Below are 12,501 nucleotides of genomic sequence, written 5' to 3' on the forward strand. Positions count from 1 at the left end.
GGGGGGGGGGGAGTTTGGGGGGTCAGAACCCCACCCCCCCGATATTCCGAGGGGGGGGGGGGGGGCACTCGAGAGCCGGAGACCGCTTCCAGCCCTTATCAGTCGGTTCTCCTGCCTCCTTTTTCACCATTTTGACATACTGAAAAACGCGAGGATCTTTCGCATTGTTTTCTTATTTCACATGTGGGATTTCGCGTATTGTATCGTCGATGTGTGGCGATTAAATCTTCTTTTTCCGGCGTGTTTTTCTGTCACAAAAACCAGCCTGGTCCCGCCGGGCCACGCGTATTGTAAAGGGCGCCGCGTCGGCTGCCTGTGGGGCCATATGGTCGCGACTCGCCGCGGCTGGTGTGACACTCCCTGGTTGGCACTAGTTAGCACCTCGCCGGTCCCGACTGGGACCCTAACTTGACTTGTTTATGGCCTCTGCGACTCCCATTCGGGGGACGCTTTTGCTCGATGCTTGGGCGCTACCACTTCTTAGAATCCGGAAATGAGTTTGCCAGACGCCCCAGTTGAGCGTTTTTGGTGTTGACTTTGTTTGGAGCTGGGGGCAACGAGTGTCTTCGCCGCAGTGACGGTCATTTTGTGTGTGTGTGTGTGTGTGTGTGAGTGTTTCGTGATTGTAGGGGAGCGGGTGTGTTTTGTTTACTTTATTAGCAAAGAGCGCCGTTCAGTTGAAACTGGGAAACGGCGCGGCAGTCGACGTGGGAGGTTCGAGAGCGCAACCCGCTCTTCCTATCGGCTCCGGGCGTAACCTCGGGCACCGCGGTAAAGGGGAAGACCCGTCTGGACACGGAACGTCACCTGCTCCTGTGATGCTACTCTGCATGCGGTCTTCCTCTGCCGGAATACCCCAGTGCGTCGACCGTCCGTGACGCGACAGCGTCTGAAGCTAACAACCACCGCCTCTGGCGCACCGCGGCCACGTCGAGACAGAATCCATCGCAAGCAACCGACCTCAGGTGCTCCCACGCCTCTGCGAGCCTCGTCGTGCCGGACTGCGCCAAAGTGCGGGTTACCCACCGGATTGCGGCACAGCCTTCGTCCGTGAAATTCCAGAAAAAAATTGCGATGTAAAGCAAAGTGTCAGGAAACCGCGGACGACGCGGTAACTCCAAGACCATGGGGAGAAAAAGTAAAAGCCTGGGCCTGCGGCCTGCATACACTATCATGGAGATCTCCTCTCTTCCCCTGTGTAAGGACGGCGGAAAAGATCCCCTTTGAGAGGTAATAGCTTTTAGACCCCGCCAGCCTTGGTGCTTTCCAATTAGGGGCTCCCCGGATGTCTCATCTAGCTTAGACAACTTTTCGGAAGGCGGCATCGGTCTTTGTGCTCTGTGTCACGAACTCGCTAACCGCAGAGCATGGCATAGCGCAGAGCAAGTCGCCGTCCCCCGAGCGGGGGTGAGAAGACTCAGAAGAGCCCTTGCGGGCAAGGTAACTGGGTCGGGAGATGGGGGAATGCCCAGGAGCGGTAATTGAACCCACAAGCTCTGTCTGTCCTGTGCAACGCTTCAGCGGCTAAGGCGCTGTCTGGACCAGCCGAGGTTGTAAACTCCTTGTTCATTTTTTCGCAAACTGTTTCCCCCTTGTCCTAAATAGAAAAATCAAAAAGTCGCCCTCTCCACCCTTCATTTTATATTTCAAAACTCGCAAGCCCTGGCGTCACTATACAGTCAAGACCGGAAGAGTGGTTCCCGCTTGCAGCGTCGTCAAATAAATCTACGTCGGTGGAAGCAATCGCATTTGAATGCATTTACAGGGTGTCCCAGCTATCTCAAAGTAAGCTGGAAAAAAAAAAAACGGAATGCTCTAGGCGAATGAAACTAACTGTTTGCTTTTAGCAGTCGTCTTGACACAGACAAAAAACAGTGGAAAGGGGGAGACAGTGGAACCCGGGCGCGTGCATACATACTCACACACACATACGCGCGCGCACGCGCGGAGTTTACAAAATTTGCACGCCCGCGGCCTTAAAGGGAAGCTACGGAGCTTCTTGGAAAAAATGATTTAGAAGTGAATTCTAGTGTATTTTTACCCAGTGAACCCGAATACCCAAACCATTTGCTGCGTAAGTATTGTGAAACGCGAGAAAAACGCGAAAGACAGTCGCTGTCCGTGACGTCATCGACGGCTCTTTTGGCTGCCCAAGGCTAGGGAGGCGAGGCTTCAGTCCCATTTTGAAATTGCTCGTGTGTCGCATTGCTCCGGCACGTCGCATTGAAATACAATTTTGATATCTGTTAATCTAAAGGCCAAATGAACGCAATTCAAGCGTTTTTTCTCAAATGTAGAAGTGCCCCATCTTCCCTTTAAAGGCCGCTGTACAAACGGGACGTTTTGCAGGGAAAAACCTTCTCTCCCGAAGCTGGGGCACGGGGAGGGAAAGGGCCAGCGTTGGATGGAAAGAGCGTCTAGAGAATGGGATTAGTCTCGGGGCGAGCCATCCTCTCGAGAAAGAGTGGGGACGGAACAAAGCTGGCCGTGGGGGTTCCGGCTACCAGGTGGAATAAAGATAAGCTTGTCAAACGGCGACCTCGGATGCGAGGACGGGCACGTCAGAGAATTTGAAAATAGCTGCTTGATTAGCTGGACGACCCAGTGTGGACTACTGGCTCTAGAAGGTGACTCGGATGAAGAAAACTCGTTTTGCTCCAAAACTCTAAAAGCATTTTGGAACGTGAACTCTTGCCACAAATAAAAATAACACTTGCATGAAAAACTACGAAGGCCCCTAAGCTTTCGCCTATGATGTGAGAATGCGTGAGCATTACAGGCAGAGTTATGTTGGCGCAACTTACAATAAAGGAAGAAAAAAAAAGTTATGTTGGCGCAACGGATAGCGCGCTAGTTTCACGATCAAGAGGGCCTAGCTTCAAAACCGGGCAGGGGATGGTTTTTTTATCGTGTTCTTTTTTTTATTTCGTTTATTTTTTTTTTGTTCGGTCACGTGACAAGAAAAATCACATGAACAGACATTTTTTTGGCACGTCACCCAGAGATTTTTTATTACTTCTCCTTTTCTTCTGCCTTTTTTTTCCCTTTTTTTTTCGGTTTACGCTCCCTTTCGCAAAACTCTTTGCACCTATTTCGCGCTACTTTGGCGTAGGCCAAATCATTTTATTTATGGCAGAGAATTCTGCCGTACTTATCTTATGTTACTATAACCAACCCTGGCTTGCAATTCGCATAGAGAATTTCGTCCGGCAACCAGTTTGAGAATGACGAGCCAAATTTGTGTTATAATTTTTTTTTTTAGGTATAAGCATAATTTCGGCCTCGTTATCCGTCGGTCTATATGATTGGCTCTTCAAGTAAATTTTGGGAAGGTAGACGACGGGCATTTTTAGAGAGCACGTGTGTCGACCAGAGTGAACATTGCTGAAGCGCCTCCAGTGGGATTTTGGCCGTAAATAACTGGAGGCCCCGGGCAAGCCCACCCTATGTAGCAAAGAATCTACCTTTCTGGTTTCATAGAGAGCTATGAAAGCCAGAAGGGACGAATTCCAGCCGAGTCAAACTACCGGCTTGCAAACGCAATCGTGTTGATAATAGCGCAAAGGAGTTTGTATGACTCTCTCTGGCGGGTGTGTAGAGGGTAAAGGCACGGAAGTTATATACGCTTTTGCCTATTCACCTCCCGAACGGTTGGGTATTGGCTGCAGAGATCTATTTCGCTTTGTTTTATTACCGGGATTATATCTTGATTTCTGTGTTCCTAATCCTAAATCAGTGTACCGAAATTCAACGCTTGTGCTCGTTCTATAGCGCCTCTAAAAACCGTGCGATCACGGCTGTGCAACGTCAAGGTTGTATAAACTGCCATTACTTGTACTCGTATTGCATCGTGAGGGAACGACTATGACTGGGTAAACAGGAATAGGGAGAATGGGTGCGTGTGATTTGTTGAAGTTCGAATCAACAAATCGAGCTTCAACTAATGCGATAGCATTGCATTCATCCAACCAGGTATATGAGTTTTCAGATGGAGTATTCGAGGCTCCAGCTCGACGCTCGTCCTTCCGCGGCGGAAACGGTAAGCGCTCTAGTGAGGGTCCTCCGATTCTCCTGCTCAGCGGGCATGGTGGAACTGCTCGCGATCATGGCTTTCGAATTGTCATTTCTGAATGCAAACAATATTCTTCACTGTTCCAACGTAGTGCTGAAGCCGGTGTGGGATTGTACCTTACTGGAGAGTTTTAGTATTGCGCGTAGAAGCAAACGCAAGCGGTGTGTGGTTGCGTTAGAGTTGCGTGCCCCACGTTGTGTGTGCGCCTCATCACCATGCGCCATCCAAGACCGCAGTTTTGGACTCCGCGCACGTGCAGTGAGGAACACGCAAAGCTAACGTAAGCACACAGCGCTTGCGTTCGCTCGTATACGCAGTACGAAATCTTACTACTGTTTGACCGGCTTCCAACGCCAACGAAAGACGTGGTGGTGCAGTGAACAGAGGTGCAAGCAGGTAGGCGTTCGTTCGAACTGGAAAGGCTGAGATTGTCGAGACGACGGAGCGTAAAAATGAAAGTACCTAAACGTTATGAAAAAATTTGTAATTAAAAAAACTGCATTTATTTTTTGGGGGGCATTTTGTCTAGATGAATATTGGCGCCGATTTTGGACTTTTGCCCATTGTCAAAAGTCGCGACTTTGATGGCAAAATATACTTTACCCACAATTAATGTAATTTTACATAGATTTTTTACATTAGCTAGAATTTTTTCATTGATTTCAGACTATCTTTATTTTATTACTTACTAATTAAAAATGCTACAATTGGCACCAGTGACGATTATTAGCACACTTTTGATTGTCATATGTGTTCGCGCGTTTGAAATTAGATCATAAGCAACAATTACATTAAAGCTTGAAAAATTACGTATTAAAATATCTTAAGCTTAGTAATATTATTAACACAAATCACGGCAATATATGCCAAGATCACAAAAAAACGCCATTTAACCATAATAGTCTTTGCAGAAAGGTATATTTCTTTTAGCATATGAAAAAACTCTGACATCGTTATCAAGATAGACAAACAGTCAAACACTGGATGGAATATAAAGTCATATGCGTAACGCGTTGCTATAAAAACGCACACACACATTTCAGCTATCTGACATGGATTCGATCTTTGGGTTGTTGCAGTGAGGACAGCGTTTGTTACTTTATACGTTTTGTGGACATATTGTAAAAATTGGAATTATTCTCTTATTCTTGTGCTGAGAATAATGTTAAACCAATTAATCATCTAGATACCCAAAAAAACAATTAAATGGCCCGCAGTTCATAGTTTACCATGACAATTATCTGAGCGAGAAAAGGCAGCGAGAACGCGCAAATATATGCACTGATGCTTCCAACAACTACAAATATCAGCGTGGATCGAACATGTATGTCACAAAATAAAGTTTTCGCGAACAACGTCTCTAACCAAGTAATTACGATGTGAGACACATCTGGAGTTATGAAAGAATCCGAAATTAAGACCTATATCGAGAAATTAAATCCAAAATAGAGGTTAGTTTCCGTTTAGCTCCAGAATTAAAATGCGCATCCTTGCGTAAATATTGCACTAAACACCGTTCTTGTTTCTCAGGGTAAAAAGGTGACCTGCGCCCATAACACCCTAGCTTCCTCGTATTGCCAGAAATAATTTGTGTCGGTCAGTGAAGCCAACACACTAGACAGGCTCAACAGCGGCACGCATCTCGACCCTCACTATAACCGCCATCTTGGAAAATGAGTGGCGCCAGAACGGTATATACCTTCCAAGTGTGTGATTGTATTCAGCCAGTGGTACCTCAGCTAGATTAAATATCAGAATCCACGTTGAAAAAAAAAAAAAAAGTGTACGGTGACTCGATTTGCACCCGCGCCGAATCACGTTTCACGTAAGCGTAATCTTGGGTTCGATGCACGACGAGGGGCTTCAATCATAAAAATATTTTGATTACGATTATTTGTAGTACTAAAAATTTGAAAGTCAAGCAGTGAAGACAATGGTGTTCTTATAAATATTATATACATTTTATTTTACACTGTTTGAATACGCTGCCGTCGTTATGTCCTTCAATTATTGGCTAGCTTTTGGCGGACCGGGAGGTCTTGCAGGACCACATGATAGGACCTACACTAAACCTGCCGCGCTTCGAAAAATGCTAGTCCAATGCATGAAAGCTTGTTCAAGGCGGACGGAACGTTGCGCATCCGGCAAAGCGCATTCGGTCGCTGCCCGCGGCGCTTTTTTAATTTTTTTTTTCTAATTTTTTGAGCAGGGAAATAATTTTTAGTCAAGCAGCAGGCCCCCTTTTCGGCGGGTTAAGCCGGATTAACGGAGGCGTCTCCTAATCCATTCTCCGTGTTGGCTCCTCGGGGGAGGGCGGTAAACAGATGGCGGAGGGCGGACATGGGTGGTTACGTCCTTCCCCCCGCGGTGCTCGGGGCCGGAGAACTCAAAAAAAAAAAAAAAACGCGGCGGTGGCGCCCTTTACTAGCATTCACAGAAAGAGTAACATCTTTGGCGGGCATGTTTTAAGAAAGCTATTTCTTTGCATAAAAACAAACGGAAATAAACTCTTTTTGTAGGAAGCTTTATTGGAGATTGGTACAAAATGGCAGGCACGGGATGGCTTTTAAAACATTTGTTTACAAGCTCTTGCGGCATAATTACTATTGTTTTTATACAACCTCGACTCACCGGAGATTTGAGGTAGCGCGTCCAGAGTAGGGTGCGTGCTGACTTCTGTATACACGAACTCATCTCTGTTACGTCACGGCGCGGTGGTGGCGCGTCGGTCGCACTTCCGGTCTGGGGCTGTGGGCAGAAGTCCCCATGCGAGACGTGTATTCCTGCGTTGTTTTGAAAGGAACCTGACAAAAACATGCCTTCTCGTCAAAACGCCGCGACTGGGGCTTGTACTAAAAGAGTCGAGAAAGGTTTGAAGGCCAGTTTTCATGTGCTCGGTTCGTCCGAGAAGGTGGATATGTGCCGTGAAAAGGGAAAACCAGACGCCGTCGACCACGATTGCTTGGGCGGGAAGCACTTTGGATTGAATTCACGGATACTTCTGGTCATCAAATGTATTTGTTTTGTTCTAACATGAACGGCGGAAAACCGCGAGGTTGTACGGACCACCTGCGGACTACGTTCAGTGCGTCTTCAAGTTCAAACGGCCGCTTGACTGTTTAAACTGCCGTCTGCTCTTTCAAACGTTTCTGCTTGTCGTCTGCTCTTTTAGACGACACCGGCCCGTAGACCAAACGGGGGCCCGGTACTTGCGATAAGAAGTAAGTGCAGGCCTCAAAAAACTCAAATTTGAAGGTTGGTAAGCAGGCTCGATGTAAACAGTAGATACAAGGATGCATTGATAATTGTTACCAGTGGCCATCACCGACTTGTTATGCCTGATTCACTTGGTCCGATTCTGCTTGAGATTTTCAGCATCGACGTGGACCATCTCAGCTACGGTTCACGCTTTTGCAGTCCGACCGACGTCCGGACTGAAAATTGTGAGCGAAATCTCATCATGCGACTCAGGCTTTAGCGTACATTCTGCGGCGTCCACGCGGAATGAATCGCCGCATGTCACATTATTCACGCGAAGTTTTGCGATGTAACGAGCCTCGGTAATTTCGCTGACGCCACTGAAGTAGTCAGACCTTGCCAGGAAGACGTAGAATCAACAATGCGAACGCGAAAAAGGGCAGGGCGACTCACACCGACGCCGACAACATCGGATTTCAATGGTTTGTTTATGGGCGACGGCGAGTTTCTTGCCCACACCCCCATCGCGCATGCGCGGCACCGGTGCCGTCCACTAGGGGCGCTCCGGTTTGTTTGTAAACATGAGTTGGTGTATACATTCACGGTACGTCTGCAGGGGAGACGAGGGTTGATAACCTTCAGATCCCTGTTACCCAGTCTGTGTCGGCTACGATAATGCCGATGAAAGCCAAAAAGGAAGAGTACTCGTAGCTGCTATCGAATGCGATACTCTGAGCCAGTTCAAACAGTTGTGCTGTTTCCTAAGTGGTTGCGGTGGGAGAAATGGCAGCGTTGGGATCGCCGATAGTTAGGTTTCAACGTACAGATCGGTGAACTTCTCTGGGGAATGTTCCATGGCAGTATACTGAGTTCTATTAACTTTGGCTGTACTACTATTCCGCTCTAAGGTGCCCGCAATAGTTACCAAAAGGCTGCTCGACTGTTTCCTAATGTTGCGAGACAAGTGAGGAACACCCGCAAAACTATGCCACGCAGCTGTGGCATGACAGACTCTAGCAACAAAAGCAAGACATTGTTGCCCCGATCATGGGGAAGCACTGTCGCGAGGAGCGCTGCCTGATCATGCAGTGCAAATGTTGAGAAGATGCATGCGGCAACAGTTGGCAAAAAATGATGTTCAGCTACAGTCCCGTTGTGGCACGCAACGTCTGCCAAATAGGTTTGAGCAACAGTCAACCAACAATGGTGCCCAGTGTTTTCGCAACAATTCCTCGACAATCTATTCCAACCTAGCGCGAAACTGTTGTGTCGTACGGTTGTAACACTTTTGGAAAGCAATGTTTGGCGACTGCATTCTGGCAGTGTAAACGCAAACTGTTTTTGAACCCGCCACGCGAACAGTTTAGCAACATCAGGACAGTACACATTTTGCTGGGTAAAAGCAATGCTTCGGTTACTGTTGCGAGCATGAAACAATCAACGGTTGACCGACACAGTTGCCGCAGTGCTTTAGCAGCGGACACTTCTGCAGTGTTATGACTGTTGCTACAACATTGTTGCGCGATTGCAGTAAAACTGTTTTTTGTTGCGAAACTTTGTTGCGCCGACTGTCTCCACAACATAAATTGTTACCTGGGTCGTTGGCCCACAAATTTCTATGGGACGACATTTATCAGTGCTAGCAATAGACCGTTTTCCAAAGTCACGTGCCGACTACTAGACGGTCGGAACCACTGCACAATGGCGGAAACTACCGACGTCGTGTAACGTGCTTCCATAGTAACTTAATAGGAAGTGAAAGAACTAGTAGACAGTTAAAGTTGTTGGTCCTCCCGGTGGTGTGGGAGGCATGGTTCCGCTCCGATGGTGTGGAGCGTGGTGGCACGAACGTCGCTGAGTGACGGGTTGACTTACTGCTTGTAGAGAACTATGTGCATTTATTTACACTAGTTACAAGTTCCAACTTGGGAGACCATCTTGCCTCGTCTAAAGTCTCGACCCCCGTCCCCAATTTCTCTCCATCAAATCCAAAGTCCCAATTTTCCAAATTCCTCTCCGCACCCCTTTCGTTGACCCGTAGGAGCCTCCTTTCCCTTAAAGGACACATGCAAAGGAAAAAAAAAATTTTTTTAAACGGCTTAGATGGAAAAAGGACGCCATAAAACAATTTTACAACGAAGAAAAAAAATTTTTAGAGCTATATTTACGGCGCAAAACGAATTTGTAGTTCGCGCCCGCGGGCACCGCGGAAAAGTGGTCCGTATTTATCACGTGACTGGTCTTTATTTATCACCTGGTGCTTGCGCGCTTTTGGAAGCTTCCTATGGCCTCTAAAAGTAACTTATTCATCTTTGTTTGAAGTATAACAAAAAACCAAGACGAATAAGTAACTTTTAGAGCCCAAAGGAAACTCCTGAAAAAGCGCAAGCAGACGTGATAGACCTGTGCGCCGGTCAGACGACGGCGGCGGCGCCCCGAAGCAGACGAACTTGTGCGGCGGCGGCGACGGCGGCGTGGAGAAACGCGTTGAAGCGGCGTTCGCACAACGCTCACCGCGGGGCGGCGACGCAGCGCGGCGGCGCGTGGGCCTACCACGTGACCAGCGGCGGCTCCCGCAAGCGCCAACTACAAATTCGTATAGCGCCGTAAATATAGCTCTAAAAATTTTGTTTCTTCGTTGTAAAATCGTTTTATGACATCCTTTTTCCATCTAAGCTGTCTAAAAAAAATGTTTTTTTCCTTTGCATGTGTCCTTTAAGAACCGACCAATCTTTTCAAATTCCACCACTCACACGTGGTACGCTGTTCTCCAATGGTCAGCGAGCTGTCAGCCTGGCGCTTCAACCGCCCAATTCAAATTCCTTGTAGAGTCGATCTCTGCAATTTTCCTCGTCTGGCTGGCGCGAACCGCTAAATTATTACATCGGGAAAAAGCGACAATTTTACACTAAGCCGCAAAACGCTCTATATACAGGCACATTCGGTTAAAAGCCACAAGCATCTCCAAGCGCGGGCTCTCCCGGTTTCGGTCCGAGCAGACTCCCGAAACCCGAGACGCTTCTTAACAACCGCGGGGGAACCGCTCCCGCATTGCGGCCGCTCTGGCCCCGCCGACACAAACATAGAAAGCTAAAAAAAAAAGTGCTGACGCAACTCTGGAAAGATAAACTTTCCTAACAAATGAAAACACCTTAATGAATAAACATGATTTCTATATACTTAACGTGGACTAAGCACGGTTTTTACATCGATGGAACCGCACTGATGCCCCAGAGACCATCTGGAAGTACAACCCATTTACGCGGCGAACTAAAGCTCTTCAATTTACGTGCAGTTAATCAAGAACTTCGCTCACATTTCTAATATCAAAATGACACCGTGAGGGCATTCATTTTGATAAAAAAAATGTTATAATCTTAGTATTCACCGGTGTTTTCAGTCTACATTGCGCGTTTTCTAAAACGCCCAGTGTAGACTGTGGATTGCGCATTTTGCCAAATTACGAGAGTTCAGCTTTTCGTGTCTGCCGACAAAACAATCGAAACTCATATTCGAAGTATATATTTTTATATAATATCAAACATACCAGGGCACACAAAGGACGAGGATAAACACGTATGAAGATATGCTCCGCATGTCTTGATATTAACTAGCCCCGCTCACTACCCGTCTACAAGTTGTTTATGTCGTTAGCACTAAATTTAGAGGCATGAATCTGCAGAGGTGTCTGACTTACCGTTTGAAGGGATTTATTTCGCTCACTATTTTTCCCATGCGGCGGAGAGGATTCACCACGGTTCGAGCGCAAATCGAGAGCATTTTGACCCCAAGCTTCACAATCACGAGCGCGTCAGAGCCAACAGTTGATCACAGGATGAACTGTACGGCAAATATGGGGCTCAAGCTCCACACGTTTGCCTTCAATATGTTTTCCAGCGAAATCCAGGTGGGGAAAAATTCGATTTTGTTTTTGCGGCGGGCATTATTAGAAAGGTCGCGCTAGCAGAAGAGCACTTCTGCACAAAGGCACAGAGAAAACTGTTTGGCAGATACGAGGCAGTCATTATTTTTTATTTTTTTCAGATTATTTTGAGTGGTTGGTACTTTGATGAAAGTTGATTTGCTCTGCACGAAAACTTCTAATAATTCATGTACTGAAGGCCTAATCAAATTAATTTGTTGCCTGACGTTTATTTTATTTTTTTATTTATTTTTCATTTGTGCTAACGAAGCCGCGCTACACAGCCTGGGTTATTTCACTGTGCGAGGGATCTGCGTTGTGTACGCGGTGACGTAGACAATGTGTATCTACCAACGCGCTTTTACAAGCAAATCCACACGAGGTGCCGGCACCACCCATGCGCATTAACCAGATTCGCGTGAAGTGAAGTGTTTGTGCATATGTCCTGCAAATAGCATCACCACCAGAGAGGCCCGACGTCAGAGCCGTATGCTGGTATAAAAGAAAGCCTCGCTGGAGAGGTTAATTATAAATATATTCCTCAAAAGTCCGATTAAAACAAATTCGAATTGAATTCTAATCAGGCTACTCTGAAAAAAAAAAAGAAACATGGAAGCACGTCAGCGAATGTGTGATGATTTTATAGAAAAATGGAAATACAGGTATTTTACGCAAAGCATACACTGTCACGGTTTAACGAAACACAAATGCACTAATCTTTTTTAAGTGCATTGAAACTTCTAGATTATGGCGTTGGTGGGTATGTCACAGGATTCATATGAGTAAACGGGTGAAGCAAAAGTGGAATATTTTACCACCTCATTTTAGCTTATAATGTAATGCGTTTGTAATATATTTGATGTTTAATTACTATAAAAATTCTTAGCGCAGTCATTAATTCAGAGAAGTATGAAAAACCACCCAGCTCTAAACCACGACTGAAGTAGTCGATTATTAATTCTCCTATGATCACAAACATGATTGCACACCAAAACGAATAGTTGTTTGGCAAACAGACCTGGCCCTGACTAGCAACTAACCTTTTGCTAGTGAAAAAAAAACACAAAAGCCGCGGGACTTTTGGATGATCCATCATACCGATGTCAACACACACTACGCTCCCATTGGGCAAAGGGCAACAGAGAGCGCACCAGGCATGTACAAGTTACTCAATAAAAAAAGAATTAAGTTACTTAGTTTTGACCTCAAAGGTAATTTGAGTACAGTTGGGATTGGCAGTGCCGATAAGTTTGAAGCTGTATTATTTGATTTATATGCAGAGCCATACTAGTATTCCTTGGTGGTGGTG

General features: G+C 46.4%; 1 protein-coding gene across 1 annotated transcript in view; it reads right to left on the minus strand.

The window, feature by feature from the left end:
* LOC8029198 (putative acyl-CoA synthetase YngI) overlaps nt 1–11,050 on the minus strand; it is a 229,174-nt gene extending 218,124 nt beyond the window's left edge. The window contains exon 1 of the mRNA XM_040214651.3: nt 10,968–11,050. Coding sequence (XP_040070585.3) covers nt 10,968–11,050 — 83 coding nt within the window. The remainder of the gene's footprint in view (nt 1–10,967) is intronic.
* Between the last annotated feature and the right edge of the window lie 1,451 nt (nt 11,051–12,501).

The sequence above is a fragment of the Ixodes scapularis genome, unplaced genomic scaffold, assembly GCF_016920785.2.
Source record: "Ixodes scapularis isolate PalLabHiFi unplaced genomic scaffold, ASM1692078v2 PGA_scaffold4__175_contigs__length_147842914, whole genome shotgun sequence".
NCBI lineage: Eukaryota > Metazoa > Arthropoda > Arachnida > Ixodida > Ixodidae > Ixodes > Ixodes scapularis.